We start from the raw sequence: 23,870 nt of genomic DNA on the forward strand, positions 1-23,870 counted from the left end.
CAGTTGATTTGAAAACTGCATGGAAGGAAAACTGATCACTTCACTTTTTGCTCACCTCAGCTGTGCTTGTTCTCTCCTTTCAGGTATCGGCTACCTTTGCGGCTAGTCTGGTCACCAGCCCGGCAATCGGCGCGTATCTGTCTGACAACTATGGTGACACCTTGGTGGTGATTCTGGCCACGGCAATCGCCCTCCTTGATATCTGCTTCATCCTAGTAGCTGTACCAGAGTCTCTGCCAGAGAAGATGAGGCCAGCATCATGGGGAGCACCCATCTCTTGGGAACAGGCAGATCCTTTTGCCGTGAGTGAAAACACAATCCTCTCTATTGATCATTTTTAGTCAGTTGTGACCCAGTATTTTACACAGGTTATATCAAGCTAAACAGCTGTTGAATACAGTGTTTTATCAGCTATTAGTGCTTTGGTTTGAATAAAAACATTTGTCTAAAGTTCAAGCTTTTTCAAAGTAAAATGAACTGTGTAATTGAATGTTTTCGGATTTAGCAAAGGCCCTCGTGCTGGAAACACACTTACTGGTGATGTAAATTATGTGCAAGGGCAAGCTGATCACAAATTGCTCACTGAACAGTCTTTTCTTTTAATCATTTGTTCCTGCAGAGCTGCACAAGGATGTATAGCCACATTCCTTTATTTCTAATTGGTGAATTTTAAAAAGAGCGAACTGCTGAAGCTTTAGGAATTGCTTTTTCATAAGAGAAAGCAACTGTACTCTATTACAGTAACATTTGTGATGCATAAATGTGTGAGGTGATAAATCCATAGTCCTCATTCTGTGCAAACATAAATTCAAAAGTTGAATTGAAATTAATGAGGCTTCAGCAGTCTCAGGCAGAACAGTCAACTATCCTTCAAAGTTAGTGTGTTAGTCATTTTCCTGTTACTCTTCCTCCTGTATATTTGGGCGCTATCTGACTTAATTCAGATTGCAGAGATCTCATTACTCAGACATTTTGTATAACATATTTCTGCCTTGAAATGAGGGCTTTTGCTAAATCCGAAAACATTCATGTTAGGAGGGACTATTTAAATTACCAGTATGAACAGGAAGAAAGGTAACAGCAAGAAAAACCAGTTTCAATGTAAACATGGGCATGGGTTTGTTTTAAGACGGTGATCTGGTCCTTTCATTCAGACACTGTATCAGTAGCACATTTTGTATTGGAAGACAGCTAACTGAAGTGTTTATGGCAAGACACTGGGCCGCAGAGGTGCCATTGTGGCTCAGGGCTTATTAAATAAGAAATGTGTATAAATCGGTGTATCACAAATGCCACTGATATTGTTCATGTTTGAAATTCTGGGCATATGTTCAGTTGTTCTCGCTGTTCTCTTGGGCAGTCTCTGCGTAAAGTGGGCCAGGACTCCACGGTGCTTCTCATCTGTATCACAGTGTTTCTCTCCTACCTCCCCGAGGCGGGCCAGTACTCCAGCTTTTTCCTTTATCTCAGACAGGTAACATGTCATGTACACTTGCTACCATGTCTCTGGTAAAATGAATACATAAATTCTTGTTAAGTTGTGGTTTAAGACTACTATTTGTGATTAACACATGCTCATTGATTCTAATGGCATTATATTTTTGCCATTTGTGTTACTAATAAACTGAAAATGCTACTGGAAAGCTCAAGGAATAATCTCAGTGCTACAAGGGGAACTTTGCTGAGCACACACTTTCACCTTCACTGATTTAAGTTGGAATCGGCAGGTTTGCTGAGCCACCTGTTTCAGTGGAAGAATGAATCCAGCAAATTCATTAGGTGTCTCAGCAAAATGCTAACACAGGAAACCCTGTGTATTTTAAAACACAGGTAGCCAGATTAGAGCTGTAATTCTTAGCCCGAACCCTGCCCGACGGGGTCGCGCTTAATTTCTATCATTTTTACTCAGGCCGGGCTCAGGCTCGCGCATTAAATGAGTGGTCACGTGATGCGTTTCAATTAGTGCAAGAAAGATGCATTGCGAAGAACGAAGATGGATGAGGTGAAACAAAGGCTTGCCTCTGGCGTATATTTTTTGGTTACACCAGCAGCAGCTAAGTCTGAGGTGTGGCAACATTTTGAACATGTGCATAACGAGAACAATGACCCAGTGGGTTATGTAAAATGCAAGAAATGTAACGTTCTCTTAAAATACGACAGCAAAACGACAGGGAATTCCTCGCTGCGAAGGCATGTTGAGCGATGCTGTGCCAGGCCCCAGAATTAACCTACAATCAAATCGTTTGTTACAACATCAAACCCCATCCCTGAAAAGGTGAAACAAGCGATCACGGAGAAGTGTGTCAGTTTTTGCTGTAAAGACATCAGGCCTTTTAACATCGTAAATGGCGAGGGGTTTGAAGAGCTGGCACAAGAACTAATTATTGTCGGGGCTGCGTATGGGAGGGTTCCCGTAAACTCTGTTATTCCCAGCCATGTGACAATTGCAAAGAGGTGCACTGCCCCTTTAGAGTGCTGAGATGTTCAATACAGTATCAATAAATTATGTTAAAACATGTATAAATGACTCATTCTTGGCAAAATAATTATTCTTTGAATAATGTCGGGCTATAAACGGGTTCGGGCTGTCAATCAAAAATGTACTTGTCGGGCTCGGGCCTTGTCGGGCCTAACTTTTCAGGCCCAATTACAGCTCTAAGCCTGGTAGCAGCTGGCATGGACTGACGAGGGCCTGACGGGTCTTATTTGTCAGACTGCTTAAAGTTGTCTGTCGTCTGCCATCCTGTAAAAGACAGCAAGGTAGTTCTGTAGCAATGTGGATATCAATAACCACCACACACGCCAAAAGTCTTAAATCTCTCCACATTAATTGTCATAAATTATTACATTAAACTGTATTTTACCTAAATACACCAGAGAAAGCAAAGGGAAGAAATGGAAGCACTTGTTATTCCAGGATGCAGTAGTAAAGAGAAAAAGGCCACCCACAGGTCCCCTTCTTTCAAAATAGTGAAAGCTTTGTGTTGAGATATTCGCTTGTCTCTGACTGTGCTTGTGTTTAGGTGAACACTCGTGTCACAACCCATGCTATGGTAATGCTCTCTCACCCTCAGGTCATAGGCTTCACATCAGAGACGGTGGCTGCCTTTATTGCTGTTGTGGGGATCCTCTCAATACTAGCTCAGGTACTGGAAAAAGTTATTCTACTGTAATATTGAGCATCATGTCCTTGTTTTTGTAGTATTGTTGTTCTACTTAATCTTTTTGACCATTTCTTCCGTCAATTAACCTGTTAATTACTTTCTCAGTTAGTTGATAACACAGTTGTTTATAAGATGACAGACAATAGAGTAAAACATCCTTTACAACTTCCCGAAGCCCAGTGGCATATTCACATTATTGTGGGGAAAAACAAGGCCAATGCTGACTGGCACAGTATTTATCCTCCGCAGCTTCTTCACATTGCTTGCTTTGTCTAATCCCGTATGACCTTTGGTGTGTTTTCCCAGACGGTGGTGTTGGGAATCCTGATGCGTTCAATAGGGAATAAGAACACAATTCTGCTCGGCCTTGGCTTCCAGATCCTCCAGCTGGCGTGGTATGGCTTTGGCTCTCAGCCCTGGTCAGTAACTTTTGTAACTTGTTTCTAACACCCACACCTTCCCACTAGAAGTGAGAGCCTACACTGGTTTAATGGTTTTAATAACCCAAGCTTCAGATATTGATTGCAGTTCCAGCTGCATCACTCCAAGTTCAAAAGTGTGCGCTAATCTCACAAAAGCCAGCAGAGAGACATCCCTTAGTTATACCAGTTTATCCTTTAGAGAGTTGTGAGTGCTCTGGAGCCAGTCCCAGCTGACGGTGGGCGAGAGGCTGGGTTACCACGGTCACACAGCAACAGACAAGCATTCACATCAGCATTTCACACATTCATTTGCAACATGGTGCAAGATCACAGTCATAATATGTCTGAACCAGTTACAGTGGCTCATTCAACTCAAATCAAACAGCAAACATGTAATGTACTCTATGTGGGAAGATGGACTTTCATTTTGCCCTTTAATATAGAACATTACTGCGTTGTAAAAATTACTTTGTCATTAAAACATTTGCCAACCAAATCTTGTGTGCTTTTGGTTGAAAGTTTTTTGTGCGTGTTTTATTTTGTATTTTAGTCAAATAATTTGCTAGGAACCTTTAACAGCATATGTTGGGATCAAATCTATAAGTGGAAGTGCAGTCTGCACAATGCTTTAACCCTGCATGGTTCAGGCCCCATCCTCCAGTTAACAGATAGATGCTGTTTTTTTAAATTTATTATTAAGCAAAATTATTAAATTACTGTGTTTCATTGCTGGCTTTTCATCAGAATTCCTTCTCATTGCCCACTGTTGTTGTAATCCCCCGATGAGCCACCAGAGGGAAGCAGAGCCTTGTTCAGCAGTGGTGCTGCTGTAGTCTCATTAACTGACTAAGTCTAAAGGCGTCAGTATGGTGCTTTAACTTGTTTTGTCTGATTAGTATAAAAGTTGACCAATTTTCTTTTGTGAGCAGTAATGACACATGCACAGGATTTTACTGTCTTTCACAACATGAGTTTAGAAAGCAGTAAGACGGTAGTAAAACTTTTTTTTTTTTTTTATTGTCCATTTACTGAAATCCTAAAATATGAATAAAGGTGCTTTTAACGAAGACCCACCACCTACTGACATGGGTCACACTATCGGTTTCATCTCTGATGTGGTCTCATAACAGGGTGTCTGGTTGTTTGGCCTGGAGGGGAAGGCAGAGCAACCAAATTAAATATTGATTCTGAAAGAAAACATTCACCACTTGTCTCCTTGTTGTTCCTCTCTCCTTTGGTCAGTACCCTGGAAATTGGGTTAAATAAAGGTCGGGTTGGATGTATTTAGTAAATTAAGGTGAGAATCCTTTTCTGTGTTAATAAAAAGGGTTTAAAAAAATGAGATGGGAAGTACAACTTGAGCATAAATTCACACTGACATGGACTTTCAAGGCTCAGTCACTGCTTATTTTATAGCTGCAATTTGGCTACAGAGGGACATCCTTCATAATATAGTCAAATTGGTTTTTAGTTTCTTGTTTTTTTACAGTCAAGATTTTAACTACAGTAGCCTTAACCTTTAGTTCACCTTCAAGGACACACACAAATCCAGTTTTTGAAAGGTTAAACAAAATTTTGTTTGTGTCCCTAACAAATGCATATTTTTGGTTGCAGGATGATGTGGGCAGCTGGAGCCGTTGCAGCCATGTCCAGCATCACGTTCCCTGCCATCAGTGCCATCGTGTCCCGTAATGCAGACCCAGACCAACAAGGCAAGTTTCTCAATGTTTGGTGGCAGATGTTTGTACCGATGGGAATCGATCGGTGCCAGTGGGATACCAAAACGATGTTTGTCTTAAACTGACTGGAATAATAATGTTTCTCTTTTCAGTTTCATAACATAAGTGTGTATTGAAAGTAAACATGTCAGAACTTTGGGAATAAAACAAAGGCTCAGGGTAGTTTAATTATTGAACAAATGAATCAATATCTAATAAGAGTATGACCTTGCATTCGGTGCCACATTTGAATACCTTTTCCCCGGTTTTCTACTCTCGGTGCAAGACACAATTTGGGTAAATACATAAAAAGTATTGAAGTTCAATACCCTTGGCCTGTGCTTAAGCGTTGCTAGAAAGAGGAGGCATAAACAGTAGAATTGTTATCATTATTTTTATTGACCGTCCCACTTTAACAAGACGGTATCCCTTTGAATCAGAAGTTGGATGCATTTTTTTTATGTAATTTACTGCCGTTTACCTGTATGTCAGAATTGAAAGTTGATACATTCAGGCTCTGATGGGTGCTTTTGCTTTGTAAAGGTTTATTTTAAATTTCTTTGACAAATAGTAATTTTGTTCTAACTGGCCACTGAGATGTAGCATCTGTTAGAGATTTTACTAAAAGCGTTATATCTGTCTTTGTGTAGGCGTTGTTCAGGGGATGATTACAGGGATTCGGGGCCTCTGTAATGGTTTGGGCCCAGCTCTCTACGGTTTTGTCTTCTACTTGTTCCATGTGGAGCTGTCTGACACGGACGGCTCTGGAAAGGGTGCCAAATCCAACATGGCCAACCCCACTGATGAGGTAAGCATTAATGAATATCTGCAATTTTGTTTTTTTAAATCTTGTGCTTCACATTAACTTTTTCTTTTCTTTCTTTTTTGGTTCTCTTCAGAGTTCCATCATCCCAGGTCCTCCCTTCCTGTTTGGTGCATGCTCAGTGCTGCTGTCTCTGCTGGTGGCCCTGTTTATCCCAGAGCACACGGGGCCCGGCATGAGGGCTGGCGCCTACAAGAAGCACAGCAACGGGGCACAGAGTCATTCTCACAGCCCCCAGGGAAGCGGAGCTGAGGGAAAAGAGCCACTGCTGGAGGATAGTAGTGTATAACCTCAGCTACGGGGGGGCAGACACCCTCGCTCCACCCTTGAACCCCTGCACACACTGACAGATACACGCATTTTACCACATGGCACCCGTCAGACTTGAGTGCCACGAAGAGGTGTCTGTGTCTTTGTGTCCACAGCACAAAAGTGGGCACCAGTTCAATAGCAGCCCATTTTGCTTTTTAAAGCTGGCTATTGAGAGGACTCTCTAAAGACCCTGTGTGAAGAGAGTGTCACGCATTTTTTGGGGGTTGCGGTGGAAAGGTGTGTGCGACTTGGCTGAGCTGCTTGGTTTCTATAAAGCAGTAACAGTGGAGCATACAACAGTTTGCTCCCCACCTGGTGCAAAACAGAACCGAAGTGATTTGGTTTAGTGTGGGGTACATCTCAAATGTTACTAAATCCCTGTGTGATTCTTCATATTCCTCTAACCAGTGCAGTGTCAACTGTTTGTCCCATCAAGAGTGTAACAAACAGCTGAGCACTTGTCTAATGGTCTTTCACAAGCTAACTTTTATTCTGATGCTTGTTGTTGCAACTACAGCTCTGATAAAGCATCTAGGAATGTTGTTCTTCCTCTGTATGGACAGCAGGGAAGCACAGCAGCTGTATACCTGTGAGAGGAATCTCTGCACAGCAGTGTTGGAGAGGCACTGCCTGATCTCTGTTAGGGTGGGTCAGCCAGTTCTCATATAGGAAGTTTTGTAAGACCACACTTTGTTTAAATGTCCACCTATTTTAGAGAGAAGTGTGTGAGGGAGACCACTGTTTAGCTGAAACTGTTTTCCAATGTCTACTTGTCATTCTCTAGATAAGTAATACAGTTTGAGTTGTATATTTTTCTGTTCAAACTGAAAGCTAGTTGTGCTTCAAGTTTTTACTCGAGAAACAAACGTCAGATGTTGCCTTGAAATAACTTCAGAGATATATAATAATATATAGACATTACATAACCTGTATGAAGACCGAGGTCTGAGGAGGCTCTGTAATTGCGCTCTCGCTCCCATCGGAGCCATTACACTTTTTTATTCCTTTGTTTTCATGCCCTTCCATTACATTGTCACCTGACATTTATCACCATCGAGGTTAAGGCTTGCAGAACCATGGTTTTATTTTAAAAGCCTCTGGACTTTTCAGAGCTTGAACACTGCTATCAACATGTCAGTGTTGACGCTGACTGTTTATTGTAGTCTTTGAATTAAAATCATAAGCTTCAATAGAATTATCAGTCATGCTGTGTGATGTAATGCAGTGGATAAAGATTTCTACAGTAGTAATTGGATAGGAACTAGAAAATGTTTTCTTGCAGTCCTTGACTTTTCAGCAGCCATAAAAGCAGCCATTAACAGACACCGCACGTCTCTCAAACAGTAACTAACAACAGATGGTAGAAAGTTTAGACAGAGCTGGCTTTTAACTCTCTTTCTGCAGATTCCCCACAAATAGCAGCAGCAGTTCAGACCAGTAGATAAAGGAATGTTGATGTCACCTTCTCACAGGCAAGGAAAGTAGATGTTTTGATTTTAGCAGATTTCACAGCTGCACTTCAAGGCTAAGGATAGAAAGGTGGAAAGCATGAGTGGGTTTGGTTCCACATTTTGGTTGAGAGGTGCTGCCGTGTGTTGGCTGGATAAGGGGTGGTTTGTTAAGGACAGGGAATCGAACAGCAGCCCCAGGTTTTTCTGTGGGAGGTTTCACAGGTGGTAGAGTTTTGGACTGTGGTGCCTGCTACCTTTGCAGCTGCAGAACATTTGAAGGCAGAGTTGAGCCTCACAGATGCCATAAGTTAAGAGAGTTGTGTTTTGGTAGCAGCTGATATTGTTAATGATGTATAACGATGGATAGTTTATTCATCCTTGCACACATGGAAATAACAGAGCTCCCATCTTAATCTGCTAATGCGGGTCACCCAAGCAGAAGATATAGAAACAGCACAAACCTAAATTAATAAATAAAAAAAACATTCATATAATAACAAACTAGGACTTAAAATTTTTATTTTGTTGTTGTGCATGAGCAGGTATATTTGTTAACATACTGCGTTAGCAACTGGTAAATTATTTCTGCCACAGTCTCAAGTCCCCTTGAATGACCAAGTCATAGCCAGTCCAGATTAGTATCCGACAGGTGGTTTCACCCCGTTTAACATCTTTTCTGAAGTGAAATGTGTTGCATATATTTTGTGCCAAATTTTGTTTTTCCTGCTGTTTTGTACTGTGCGCTTGAGTGAGTTAAATCATTTTTAGTTTTTTCTTGTCTTCGTTTCTTTGGCTGAAGATTTAAGTTGTAATGCTATTTTTATAGCTTTTAAAGCTTCAACCAGTCATTTTTAGGAATCATTTCAACATTGTGGCTAGAGGGTAAATCATCAAAGGTCCATCTCCATTTCCAGTCTCGGTCTTCATTTATTAACAAGCATTTCACTGTGGCTAGTTGGATTCGTATATTTGTCCCAGGTTTATCAGTAGATCATAACAAAAGTCACCGTATGTTCCAAGCCAAGCTGTACATTTTGACCACACTATACCCTCAACATTTTGACTAATTTGTATAATTTTTTTTTTCCCCTAGAGGGGGTATTGATTTCTAGAAAGCAGGCTTTTTAATATTGGTTTTTTTTTTTTTTTTTTTTTTTTAATCATCATGTATTAGACCAGCACATAGATAAAGGCATAAATTCAGATCCCATGTAAATTGGTAAGATTCTGCACCAGCTTCGTGCACTTCTACAGCTTCCAAGCAGATGATGTATGTACAGAAATCACCTGTGCGTGCAGTAAATGTATATATGTATTGCTCAACAAGATGACCACCTCTTGGTCTGTTTGGTTGTATGGTGCAGTTATTATTATTAATTATTATTATTATTATATATTTCTCAAGACTTTCCTGCTAGCCACTCCTGTTTTTAGTACGATGTGGTCTGTGGCCTGAACTCCCTCTCTGTGTGCCTAAAATTAGCCAAGACATGTGTGGCAACATCAGTAAATGATGGCTATTATGTAAATATGGGGTACTAAGGACAAACTATTTATTAAAGGTTTATTGTACAATGAAATATTTGAGTTTGCCTCTGAGTTTTGGAGCATGCACCCAATGTTTTGTTTCACGTTTGTGCCAAAACTAATAGTGATCAAGGTATGTCTCAACAACTAATGGTCATTTGGTTCATGACACAGTTGTATTTAAACAAGGATCCTAAATTGAATAGCTGCTAGATTCATTTAGATCCAATTATAAACAGCTGGTATTCTGTCTAGCTTTTTTTAACTGTTTATTTCATACTCTAACTTTGGTGGCTTAATAATCTTGTCCTTCAGTACCCTGCTTCCCACCACTAATGTACTTTATACATTTACATTCAGCTGTTATTTATGGTCAGACCCGTTATGGCATCATTCCACTGCCACAGGGAACTGTACCATACCGATACCATACCAGGGTTTGTGTTCCAAATGGACCATGCCTGGCTGGAACCCAGCTAGAAAGTGTGATATCTGGCCCTGCTCAGAAGCAGGTCCCAGTGCGTGCTACTCTGCCCCCAACCTGGCTGTTTACATCACTGTATTCTGATTGGCAGAGAGAAAACTTGAGCAACAGGAAGTGTCTCAGCCTAAGAAAGTGACCTGCCCTCTATAAATAAATAAATAAAGGAGGAGATGGCAGTGCATATGAAGCAGTAAAAGGAAACCAAACCGCTCCATTGATCACCTACTGTTGTCTGTTCTGGGTGCACCAAAGACTGCACCATGGCATACTCTGCAAGAGCAATGCTCACGCTGTGCAATGGAAACACAAAAGGTGTACTGGGGCCAGGCAGGCCAGGTCAGTAGGTGGCCAGCTGTCCTAAGTGCAGCACAGTTCCTGGTAGCAGTGGAATGACTTTCTGCGGTCTGAGTCTTTCTTTATTAAAGCCACATGGAAGCACATGTAAAGTCCTTCCGAGGTGTCAGCAGGTCATTTATTTGTTTCCTCAAAAAAGGCCTTGAAAGAAACAAGAAAATCCAAAATGTAACCTGCACATCTTAAATATTTTCTCTCACCATCTTAAGTTCTATTGCTTCAGACTCCTTATGGTATAAACTCATGTGAACCTTCAGTAAGTTAGTTTTTTTTTTTAACTCGTTCATCATCCATAAAAGTTTCTTGTGAATGCTCTGAACTAACCATTTATTACACATAAAGTTCTGCACGGTGAAGACTGCTCACATGCCCAAAACTAACATGAGAAGGATTTTTAAATTCTTTACTTATCCTGTTGGCACACCACTATCGGTTGTGTTCATACTTAGGGACTGACGATGTCTACCACGTTACAGCGTTGACCACTAATATGCATCATAAACCTTTGCTTTTTTTTTTTTTTTAATCATCAATGCTTAAATGGACTAGTTATATTCAGGTTCCCTTTGAAATGTTGCTTTATTTATTGATTTGAAAAGTACCCTATTTGAATTAAGGATTTATTTCTCATTTGTGTTTGTTTGCTTCTGTAGAAACCGTCTTCGTACAGAAACCAGCATCATAACATGACTGAAAAAGATGGTGATTTGTGGAATGAATTTATTAACTTGACAGTGTTTACCCTGGGTTATGTTTTATGTTTTTAAACCATCTGCAGCAGGAGAGCTTTACAAATTGCATCACTTTTGGTCTTGCATTTGAGAAACGAGTACATAAACAGCAAGGACTTCTCATCCACATTCTCTGAAGTGAGAGATTTCCCCGAACATTGAGAGAATAATCTTGAAGCAACCTGCGCATTCTGCCTCACTGGCGTTTCCCTCTGGGAAGCAGCAGTAGGTGCTACAGTATGTGGTCTTAACCTGGGATAGTAGAGATAAGACTCTTACCCATAATCCATGCTCATTGTGGCCACTGCGGTGGATTTAGTTTTGACGGGCTCATCAGCACAATGGGTTCTTTAATTGAGTTTGGATAATTACCAACTGCCATATACACACTGTGGGCTTAATCCAGTAGATGGTGTAAGAAACACAATCACCTTGGCTCTGTTTTATATCACACTATCATTTTGTTTGTACATGTGAAGACTTGGAGACATGGTTTGGCATCGACCTTGTAGCATCTAAAACACTCATCTAAAGCAGGGGGAGTGTTTTAACTTGTAACCTTCAGCGCTTGCAGTTTATTGATAGATCTATAAACAGGTTTTAGTTTTCTGGAAATTAAAGGTACACAGCCTCATTAGGATTTTTAGCTCTCTGCCAGGGAAAGGGTTGGGCATGTTTTAACAAGAGCAACTTTTCTGAGCACTTTACAGAAGGTGGCTGCTCAGATCACTTTCGAGGCCTAAGTGTGAGCTCCAGAGCCCCTCTAGTTTTTTTTTTCTTTTAGTTTTTGATCTGTGCTTGTGTCGGGGATACATGGGGCCGTGTGACTATCTAGGGGGAACTGCTGGAATGTGTTGTGATGCAAAGTCCCTGTCATTGCACAGTTACTTTCCAGGCCTCAATTAGGTGCATGAGAGTGGAAGAATGTTTACATGTTCCACTGGTCCCCCGGACTTGGCTAGAGGCCACATGCAGTCCACGGCGCCGTTACTAAAAATGTTTGTTCATTAACCTCAGTGCATCCATCAAGCACAGCCTCAAAATTCAAAGTATTGTCTTTGCAAAAACTGGAAACGGCAGCAGGAAGAAATCTATCTTTAGAGTTGTACACCTCGAGTCCCATACATGCGCTGGGAAGGGGAAGTGGGCCCAGTGCTGGATGTCCCACTCAGCCGTGCCGCACGGGAGCATCTTTTCCTGAGGTAGTGAAGTGCAGCTTGCTGGCGTCTAGGAAGAGCCCCGGGATGACATGTGTGAACCTCATTGTTCTTTCAGTCAAACAGGTCTGTGTGAAGCTGGGTTTTACACTGACCCCTGCCACTGTGCCTGTTTTCTCATGTTCTATATGCAGATCATCAGTGTTTCTTCATATGACTTTAAGCCTTGGAGTAGGTGTGGGCCTCTGATCTGGTCTCAACATCTCTGGATGCAAGACTCTTAGTTTCTTCTCCAAGGCCATACTTAACAAAGAAATATGTTTTAAATTCCTTGTATTTACCTCTCAAATATCTCCTACACATCTTATAGATTCTGTAGATTGATGTACTGGGGTTGTTTTTGTCAGTGTATTAATAATAACACATTGAGTCAGTCTTATCATTCTGAACCCTGACCCTGCTGGTTTTACTGTCACGTTCAAACAGGGTGCAACCTACTATGTATATGTGTGTGTAAAAATCTAGCGTTTATATAAGAGCACTTGAATCCCTTCCTGCAGTGAGCTGATCATTTCGAGGAGACTGATGTCATTACTGAGAGTGATGCAACATAAACTAACAACCCATGCTGTGAGTGACAGCTAAAGTACCACCCCGGTGAGTTTTTCATCCGTCAGGCCATTAACCACAAATCACATCTACTTTTGCATCATTTTCCACAGTGTACCATTATACAGATTGGGACTTTTTGTGCATCAGCATAGCTGCCATCCTCAGGCAGAGCACTTTAAGTTGTACCCAAGTCAATGTGATTGATTTATGATTGTTCTTGTGCAGTGCAATGTAATCTATAGCTACAAGTCATGTAGCGTTGTAATACATTGATATGAGCTGATGTTTGCTAAGTGCTATATGTGGTAATGTGTATATGCCTCCTGCAAACCAATTTCCCTCAAGGATAGTAAAGTAAAGTAAAATCTTCAGGAATGATTTCCCTGAGCAGACGAAGCTAATATTCACCAAAACAATTAACCTGTTTGAGCGTTGATATGGCAGCACAGTGATGCAGTGTTTAGCACTGCCACCTCACAACAAGATGATTCTGGGGCCTTTCTATGGCTTCCTCACAAATGTCCAAAGACATGCAGGTTAGGTTAACTCTGCAATGCCTGTAGGTGTGAATGTGAGTGGTTGTCTGTCTCTATGTTTCAGCCCTGTGATAGACTGGCAACCTGTTCAGGTACCTGTACCCTCTGCAATACATATAATACTTTAATTTCTAGATCTTTATCTAAAACACACTCCACAATTACTTGTTTTATTTGTAAACCACTTAATAATGGACTGCTGCACTGCAGCCTTTTCAGATGCAAATGCCAAAGTCATAGTCCTTTCCAGGACACCCATGTTTGCTTATTGTTCAACTTTTGGATATGATTTCTGGAAACACTGCTTATAAAAGTAATACTTTTGGACACCCAATATGTAAATATCGGATGTTTAAGTTTCCTTGAGGAGTTCCTGTCACAAGCAGTGTTACCACACAACACAGCTACAAGTCACTTTGACAGGAAACCGAATGGTGAATTGTTCCAGCCAGTTTCAGGTCTTGTCACGGTGATATTCATACCTCAGGAAAGTGAATGGAATAACCATGCCTGCTGGAATAAATCAGTCTAAACACATGTTGTGCTTTGGAAAATAAGAACCAATTCTTTAAAGTATTTAGTATATGCTTTGTTTGTGGGTTTAGGAGCATACCAGTATGTTTGCAAGTTTTTGGCACATTACCTGCAAATTGTGTACAGATTTTCTGACCATGTTTTAATGTTCAGATGTTGATTTATTGTTTTAGTTACTTTTTCAGTCATCCACTGGTTTCCCTTAATTTTTGTGCTGTCTGATAATCTATTTACATTTTCTGATGCTTAAGCTCTGCAGTCCATCAAGCCTTTTTGTCAGTATTACATTATTGCTGTGTGGTAATGATATTTTAATATAGCTTGCTGTCAAAGGTCTGTACTGCATTAACACCCAACAATAATGCAACGGTGTTTCGTGCAATTCAAGCAAGATTAATGAGCCTGTTAATTGATTTTCAGGCACCAGAGAAATGAAGTGAAACTGGTGAATATCAGGAACAGTAGAAAAAATACATTACAATGAAAACACTGCAACATGCTTTGCAAACTGATCTAACATCAGTAGAGGAAAGTTTACTCATTTACTGTACTTAAATACAGTATTGACATAGTTGCACTTTACCTGAGCATCTTTATGTGCACTCCATTGTGTTCCACTGTACTTTTTACTACACAACATTTAAAGGACATCTAGTTACTAATTACTTAAGATACAGATGAAGGTCTGACATACAAGGCATGTGATTAACCTTTTGAATATGTGGCATTTTTATAGCTCAAACTAGCTCGTAGTACAGTATACAGTATAAAGTATCTGAAAATAGTTCCATTTCAGCAAGCTACATTAACATGCTGCTTATCAGTGATGGAGAGTACCTACATTTACACTATAGCAGTGAGGTACTGTACACCGATCAGCCATAACATTATGGCCATCTGCCTAATACCACAAACACAGAGGAGACGCTGTGGCAGTTGGTTGGTACTAACCACTGCAGACCAGGAACACCCAACAAGACCTGCAGTCTGGGAGATGCTCTGACCCAGTCATCTGGCCATCACCATTTGGCTCTTGTCAAAGTCACAGACCTTTAACACTTGCCCGTTTTTTCTGCTTCCAACATGTCAACTTTGAGGACTGAATGTTCAGTTGCTGCTTAATGTATCAGATGTCATTGTAATGAAGTAATCAATATTAATATTATTCACTTCACCTGTCAGTGGTCATAATGTTACGGCTGATCGGTGTATATCAGATTGAAACACTGTGCATTTTACTCCACTATGTTTATTTGACAGCTGCAGTTATTTGCTGCTTTACAAAATTAAAACTTTACACACAGAAAACTGGTCACCCCCTCCACCTTTCACTTGCACTGGTTGTGCACAGGGTCCAGTGGGACTGCTCCACTCTCAGCAGTCCAACAAACCTGACCCCAGCAGACACAGCTCAACGAAACCACCCCATTTCATTCCCCAGCAACAGGCATGTCAGCATTTAGATCATGTGTTTATGACTCATCTGTTTTTTTGTTCATCTTAGCCTCAATAACACATCAATAGTTCGGAGTCATAATGACCCTACTCTGACCAAAATAGCAAAGCAGGGTGCATACGCTGCTCCATGGGCACCCTGGTGTAAACTAATGATGAAATGTACTGAAAATGGCTTCATCTTACATTACTAAAAATAATTTTAGGAAACAAGATTAAGTAGCTCTATGACATTTTAAAACAACAACGATTGTTGATGAACACTCTGTTTTAAATACCTAGAACTAAAAGAAGAGAATAAGATGTTTTAAAGGAAGTAAAAAAGCATAAATGTCCAAACATTTGTCCTACAGGACATGCAATGCAAAAACTTTAGAAAATGATTTTTTATTTATGTTTTAACTGATTGATTGATTGATAGTACTTTGAGAATGTTTTGAATAGTGCTATATGCGATAATAAAATGTGAATATTATTGCTATTATCATTAATACTGAATGATTGCATGTCCCCAGTTGTTATGTGCTAATAAGCCCATACAACCAACACAAAGGAAAACATTTGTAATGTTTTTTTATTGGTGTAAAATAGTGTGTAACTCATGAGTGGGATGTGGGACATGGCTTTATCCAGTCACTCATTTTATCTTTAGCTTTGTTCGTATTAGAGCACCTCACTCCTACTGACTGCACACTCAATACAGGGTTATTCACAGTCATGCAATTTAGCTTTTATTCCCCTATAACGCAAGATATTCCTGAAATGTGTGATGCTCCAAGTGGCTCAGTAGCTACAACTACTTTTGTGCAGTGGTAACCCTTCTCCCCCTGCTTGTTGCCTTGTAGGTGATGCCTGTTGAAAGGCTTTGCCTCCGTTTTCCTTCAACCATTTCAGATGTGTTGTTGTGCACACCCGAGGGTCTCAGTGATCCACTCATTACTCACTGTGGTAAATAACTCTGATTACCTACTGCTAACGAAATGCTCTCTGGTTTCATGTTTCCCATTGAATCAATGCCTGCATCAATAGCAGATACTGGCTGGTGTACATCCCCAACACCTGACCGTTTTACACACAAATCTCAGCCATATTTCACAATAAACTGATGATTGAATGTGCCTGCCAGAGACACAGCTGCCACAGAAATACCGTAATAGCAGCTTTTGTAGTATTCCAGTAAGATCAATTTTAGTACAATAAACAACAGGACCGGATCATTTTGCACCAAACATGCTGCTGCTTTGATGGATGATGTAAACAGGTAGTGAATAGGCAGTGGTGACAGATACTGCAGTATTGTGGCACAACTGCATCTGTACACAAACATGCCAGGAAGAACAATCTCTCATATTCTCAGCCTCTGGGGGCTTATTTATGAACACTGTGTGAAATACGTAATCTCGTTTTTCCATTTCTCTGTCTGAGTGTGAGAACATCACAGGATCAAATGGAAAAATGAGTTCTGATTTTAAACAATGGCTGAATCACACACCAAATTTCCTTCCCCATCTTTTCCCCTCAGCTCCTAAAATAAGTCTTCTTCATTTTCCAACATAAACAACAGGACCAAATGTGACCGGACATATAAAACCGTATCAACTGTAATTTTGACTACTGCTCTATTTTAAAATATATATATATATAACACACCTTTGCAGTGTTTCACTTCATTAGCCAGCTATAGACTGACCATTGTTATAGATCACTGTGTATTTCAACTCTTCATTTCAATGTATATATTTTTCTAGATGGGTTTTTGGGTTTGCTCATAGACAACCCACCTTAGTTTGCCCTTTGAAGGCCTTCATCATCTGTAACAGACTCCCAGAAAACTTCAGACCCGCTACAACTTTCAGTTCTTTAAAATGAAGGTTTGCTACTGCATTTTATTATAAGTTAAACATGGAACTATTTATTCATATACTGCACTGATTGTAATCATCTTTCTTAGAACCAGAATCAGCTTTATAGGCCAAGTGTATGTACACATACAATGTAATCTTGATGTTGAAGGTGCTATACAAATAAACAATGGTGGAAAGTAAATATATTTACTCAAGTACTCTACTTAAGTACAAGTTAGAAGAATCTGTAGGCTACTTTACAAGTCTTTTTAATTTCTTCTACTTCATACTTTAACTTCACTATATTTCAGTCAAATATTGTAATTTTTACTCCACTACATTTATTTGATGACTTCAGTTACTACTTACTTTTCATAATCAAATTAATAATACAACAGCCCACTATAACCATAGGGTTGTTGATTTCTGGTGGAAATTTCACAAGCTAGCCAGCAGAATGTAAAGGAAATCAAATTATAAGCATATAAACAGGCCCAAAAGGAATCCGCAAATTTACGTACTTTCTTAACGTAGGAGTTTTACTTGTAACAAAGTATTTTTACACTGCGGTATTGTTACTTTTACTTGAGTAAAGAATCTGGGTAGACCACCACTGTAAATAAACTTGGTTTTTTGAATGCATTTAGTGTACTCTACCGACCAGTGGTTTGGACAGGCTTTCCCATTTAATTCAGTGGGATAGTGTGTCCATACTTTTGACTGGTAGTGTATAACAACAAATCAGTCGCAGTCATCTAAAACTGATCAATGTAGGACTGGTAACTGCATTAAATTTTCGCCCCCTGACACTGTGTAATCCAATAAGCTGTACTGAAAAAATGTTGATTATGTTTATTAATAAAGTCATTTTTAAAGTAGGCTCACAGCTAAGGATCATTTTCAATACTGCTCAACCTACTGGGTATTTTCCCGATTAATCGATTAAGCCTTTGGTCAGAGAATAATGTTAAATGCTTGTTACAGTATCATGTAGCACAAGGCAGTGCCATTGAATGTCACATATTATAATTTAAGATCAAGCAAAACAGCTAATTCACTTATTTATGAAACTGAAACAATCACAATAAATCAGTAGCAGTCGTCTAAAACTGATCAATGTAGGACTGATAACTGCATTACTTTTTGCCCCCTGACACTGTGTAATCCAATAAGCTCCAGTCCGTATTTCCCCTGGAGCCCATGTCGCTCACTGGCACGGTTTGTTTACAGGCGGAGAGGCTGAGGAGAAGGGGATCTTACAGGACCTGGGAGACTGTACAATCTACCTCTGTCTGTGGAAGAAAATCAGCTTTCTGACTTTGTCTCATATACGTTTCTCTCATTCGGACACATGTTCAGCTGTCACAGCGGATAGCTGTGCGGAACGCGATCACAACGTGGAGCAGAGGCAGTTTTTATTTTTTATTCCCGAATCAAAATAGAGAGCGCAAGCGCTGCAGAAGCACGACGGAGTCACGTCTGTCAGCTTGTCAGAGTCTCACTGAAATGAAAGAGTTCTCATTTAGGAGCTAGCCAACTGGTCGGAAAATATCACCGTATTTCACAAGTGTAGCAAGTCAAATGTAGTGTTTTCTTCTCGGTGGAAGACTTGAGAGGATTTTACGAAAGACGCGCTAACGTTACGCCACGCATGCCACAACCAGCGACTCAGTAGCAAAGGGCTCCAAAATCCACCTGAAATTAAGTTAACTGTCGCCTTTACGGAGATTTTTATGAATGCAACTTTTTTCTTTTATTTAAAAGAAGATGCATTACAGCTGTGTGTACATGCGTGGGTTTTATTAAAGTTATAATTGAGAGAGCTGGTGATAAGCAGCGCAAACTTCACTTGTGGCCTGGACTTTGGTGGAGGAGCCAGTCGAAGCAGCTAGCTAGCTTAGCTGCTAGCTGTAACGTTATTAGCTTCTGTTGGGCCAACAAGTTGTATTTTTTTTCTTTCTTTTCCAGTACATACAAACTCAGCTGGGCCAATTTCACTAACCAGTGCATTTAAAGACACAGACAGAGCATCCCTGCCCCGTGCTGTTGTTTCTTCAGCGTGCTTTTCCGTGAGGTGGCTAACTTTAGCAGGAGCATTAGCTCGTGTTTGATTGAACACGTTGGTCTCGTGCCCCCGCCCATCTTCCGGGATGTCTTTTATTTATTTTTGTTTACCTGTTGGCCCACGTAGCAAAACCAAACCAGCTTCCTAAGGCATTTCTCTTGCAGTGTGAACTGTCATCCTCGTCAAGGATTATTGTGTGTTTGACTTGGAATAGTGCTGGATGGGGTCTAATCCCGAATCAGTTATGTGTCTCCGGACTTTGTGTTTGGGTCTTGTTTTGACCGCTGTCTGCTTTGTGATGAGCTGTCATCGAGCGAGTGGAGAGAGTAAGTAACGCTAACTGTCACATTTTAGCATTGCTCATATTTATATTTTAATTATGCAAAATGTCATTGTCCGATTGCCCTTTGCAACTACATTATAAGAAATCCGAAATTTTGTAAAACATTAAGGCCCCAGATATAATTTTACACGTATTTATTTTAAAATGTCAGACTGTCCAAAACTGTCGATTGCGGTTAAGACGATTAACACTGAAAATTGAAAGGTTTTACACATTTTATGCTTTTGCCGATAAAATAGGTAAATTGATTAAGTTATTTTTAATTCCTGTATTTTGATAGACATAGGATTATTTAGTTATTTAGGACCGAAATAACTGTTAGAAGAATTATGAGGGGACACTGCCTACAAATTCTAGACTATATACAATAGTTTTTCGCAGTTAAACAAACATCAATAATGGAGAAAAACATGATCAGAAATAATGTAAAGATACAGTATTAGTGATCAGCGCAGATATCCGGCTGCAGTAACGTTAGACCAAGTTTTTGTGCGTGTTGTTATTGATGGTTGTTTGATGAAGGCACGTAGGCAGCAAGTTGTAGACGGTCACTGCATTGAAGGGACAAAGGTTAACACTTATCAGCTATTTGAGCCTGCAGGAACTGTAAACAAAATGTTTTGTCCCAAATAAGTAAGAAGAATTTAGAGAAATTATTTGGCTGTTTTTGTAGATTGAAAAGCCTCGGTTTGTCGCTGTGGTCCAAAAAGGAATGCGACAGTAATCCGTCTTTACATCTCCTGTCAGTCCTCTTATATTCACCTGCCAGCAAACCCGATGATAAGAATGAATGAGTGAACACATTTGCAGTGACTCATATCTCTTAAACACCCCAATGATACTCACTGTTGTACACTTTTATAATCCTTTACTGGAAGTGTATATTGGTTATATTTATGAGGAAATGTATGGCAAAGCTTTGGGAATACTTGCTTTTAAGTGTGCATTTTATAGATGAGAACACCAGAGGCCGGTCTGGTAAATGTCCCACGCACCAGGAAATGTTTTAGTTTTTATTTAATCCTATGATTCAGCAGGGATGAAGAGTTTCCAAACTTATTTGTCTATAAACAGCTCCCATGTAGCACATGTAACCTATTGAAATAATATTTAGCTCAGTTGGAAAAACATTGGCTTGTGCTCAGTCTGTTTGTCATTACTGTACTGTGAGAGTTGTACTGAAAAAATGTTGATTATGTTTATTAATAAAGTCATTTTTAAAGTAGGCTCACAGCTAAGGATAATTTTCAATACTGCTCAACCTACTGGGTATTTTCCTGATTAATCGATTAATCCTTTGGTCAGAGAATAATGTTAAATGCTTGTTACAGTATCATGTAGCACAAGGCAGTGCCATTGAATGTCACATATTATAATTTAAGATCAAGCAAAACAGCTAATTCACTTATTTATGAAACTGAAACAATCACAATAAATCAGTAGCAGTCGTCTAAAACTGATCAATGTAGGACTGATAACTGCATTACTTTTTGCCCCCTGACACTGTGTAATCCAATAAGCTCCAGTCCGTATTTCCCCTGGAGCCCATGTCGCTCACTGGCACGGTTTGTTTACAGGCGGAGAGGCTGAGGAGAAGGGGATCTTACAGGACCTGGGAGACTGTACAATCTACCTCTGTCTGTGGAAGAAAATCAGCTTTCTGACTTTGTCTCATATACGTTTCTCTCATTCGGACACATGTTCAGCTGTCACAGCGGATAGAACTATTGATTATCAGATATGTTGGCAATTCATAAATTATTTGATTAATTATTGCAGCACCACCTTCAAGCTATCTTTTATGTAATTATTTGGAAATGTTAATTGTTGTTTTATAGCGTGATCGACATGTATAAAAAAGATTTTTATTATTATCTCTAAATATTTCTTTCAAATCTTTGATTTTAAAGATCAGTCCAGATGGATTACTTTAGGTTTGCAGTCACAGTTGCAAAATATAACAAGCCTTTACAGATGCTTGTATCACAATATTATTTCTGTTCTTCAAGGTCATGTTGACATATTAACACTACAAAGTGTTTCATTATTTCTAAGACAGATTGACAGGAGCTCCTCCTCCTCCTCTGCCCAGTATAAGAAGTTTGTCCTCTGTATGTACTCAGTTTGTAGTAGCTCTAAAACTCTGACTGCTACAAGCTGGACTTAAGAGGCACTCTGAACAAAAAGAAAAGCCCAGGCTCTCTCACCCTTCATCAGATTGTAGCGATGGGCGAATGGAGCAATGTCAGCAAACCAGTTTGAGCAAGAATTTTATGACATAAATCAAAAGTAGGTTGTGTAATTGCGCTGCAGCCCCTTTGCCCCTCCCGTTCCTCTCAGACGGGAGAGTGAACCACACAAGGGAACCTGGGCCTCACATTCGCCTATTTCATAAGCTGGACCGACCAGTGTGGAAGTCAGGGCGTCGTCTGAGCTACTTGTTGGTTGCATTCCAGCTCAGCGTTACGGAAACATTCAATTAATTGTGAAAACTAATGTTCAGTGGGAGTGAGAATTGATTCATTTTTATTTACCATCGACTGCCATTTGACCATTTTAGAGCTGTAAATAAGCCATATGTACCCAGTAGTAGCCATTACAAATACCTAATGCTGTTGTGAAGGCATGTACTACCCACCTAAGTAAAAACTTTCATATGCTGCAGGAAAATGATTTAAGCTGATTCTCAAGTTGCACCCCTGTTCTCTATCAAGACATTAGCTGGAAATGACATCCTTGTACTGAATTTGTACAAGAAACATTTTAAAGGTTATTTGACTACTTTGCTATTCTCTCTTTAAGGGTAAAGTACTGACATTTTAAGGCACATTTTGTTTTTAGTTTGTGGTGATTGTTTTTGTGAGCTCGTCTAGGCCAGCTCCTAACAACATTTGTTGTCTTGGCAATAAAGTTAATTCAACTGAAAAGTTTTATCATCAGTTATATTTCATTATATTGATGCTGCATCTTATTTATATACAAAATAACATGCTTCTGTTTGTTGTGTTGTACAAAACAAGTGAGCACATTGTCACCTCATTTATCACCAGCTGGATAGAAAACAGTTGCAACTTTGGAAATCGATTAAAAATATTTTTTATCACTTATCAGACAGAATATTTTTGCATTCATGTGATTAGAGTCTGAGTTTTAACAATTCTGAAACTACCTTCAGAACATCACCAGTTATTTTATTTTTTATAAAACCAGATGCTTAGCTCTGTGACTTGAATGTAATGGTAAACCATTAGAGCCTCAACCTGGGGTTAACTTCCAGCTTGGTTCATTTCAGGTAGCACACTGTGGTCTCAGGTGGTTTGCTTGTCAGACTACAGCCTGTTGTGGTGCCACGATATGACTTTATCAAGTGTCAAACAGCGGTGGCTTGCCATGACGTCAGCAGCAGCCAGTTTAGTACTGTACCTCTCTAGCAGGTCTCATAGGCAGGCAGCAAGCCAAGAACTTGGCGCCCTTGATTTATGCCTCCCAACAAGGAGAGCAGTTGTAAGGTGATGAAACTGTCACCTCCCAACTAGTTCTCCAAAAACACTCTGCCCTAAACCACTGCTGCTGTCTCAAGCATGAAAGTCACGAGTGCATTTTGACATGTGTACAATAGAAGAATTTTTGCACTTGTCATCATCAACAATGGCCATCTATGCTGGTTGACAGGTTCGACTTTGGAAATTAAACGCAGACTGGTAACAGTGACACACCTGCACCCTTCACTTCCACCAGACATCTGACAAGAAAGCCTTTTGTCTCAGATCTTTCTACCACTGACACTGTGTCCCTGTTGTAAGAGCAACGTGCTTGTTGTCATGCTGTCATGCTGCAGAGCTAATAATTATCCCCTTGACAACAGTGACCTCAGTGGCCACAGACTTTTTTTTAAAAATCTTCTATGAATCCTGTGAACAGAGGCTTACACTAGCTGCAGTGTGACCACTTGCCATTTTAGTGTCAAACTACTCTGCTGTCTCACACGGTTTTCATTTAAAATGAAAAAGGCACCTTTGTGATTTGTGTGCACATACATATATAAAACTGATTGTCTTGCCAACCAACAGAGAGAGTAAGGGGAAGGGGGGGGGGCAGATGGTGAGTAGCTGCGTCACAAATGATCTTTGGTCCAGAGCCATTTTTTCACAGGATACACACCACACATTCCCAAGAGGGAACTTAGTGGTTTATAGTCTATCTCTCTTACACCATTGCACTCCATTTAAAGACTGAGGCCTGACTTACATTGGTTTAATTTTAATCCCAGGTCAGTTACACTATCGTATTGTTAATGGGGTGCGCTCGCTGTGTCACTCCAACCAAACAGCTGGCACA

The 23,870-nt window shown here is 40.0% G+C and overlaps 2 protein-coding genes across 2 annotated transcripts in view; both read left to right on the plus strand.

Moving 5' to 3' along the window:
* The window catches only part of mfsd14a2 (major facilitator superfamily domain containing 14A2), a 23,944-nt gene extending 15,572 nt beyond the window's left edge, over positions 1–8,372 (plus strand). Inside the window, exons 9-13 of the mRNA XM_020591550.1 lie at positions 3,075–3,146; positions 3,471–3,583; positions 5,201–5,298; positions 5,955–6,112; positions 6,204–8,372. Coding sequence (XP_020447206.1) covers positions 3,075–3,146; positions 3,471–3,583; positions 5,201–5,298; positions 5,955–6,112; positions 6,204–6,416 — 654 coding nt within the window. The 3' untranslated portion in view covers positions 6,417–8,372. The remainder of the gene's footprint in view (positions 1–3,074; positions 3,147–3,470; positions 3,584–5,200; positions 5,299–5,954; positions 6,113–6,203) is intronic.
* A 9,944-nt stretch (positions 8,373–18,316) lies between these two features.
* insra (insulin receptor a) overlaps positions 18,317–23,870 on the plus strand; it is a 43,751-nt gene continuing 38,197 nt past the window's right edge. The window contains exon 1 of the mRNA XM_020591353.1: positions 18,317–19,515. Within this exon, the coding sequence (XP_020447009.1) occupies positions 19,410–19,515 (106 nt within the window). The 5' untranslated portion in view covers positions 18,317–19,409. The remainder of the gene's footprint in view (positions 19,516–23,870) is intronic.

The sequence above is a fragment of the Monopterus albus genome, unplaced genomic scaffold (assembly GCF_001952655.1).
Source record: "Monopterus albus unplaced genomic scaffold, M_albus_1.0 scaffold14.1, whole genome shotgun sequence".
In the NCBI taxonomy this organism is placed as follows: domain Eukaryota; kingdom Metazoa; phylum Chordata; class Actinopteri; order Synbranchiformes; family Synbranchidae; genus Monopterus; species Monopterus albus.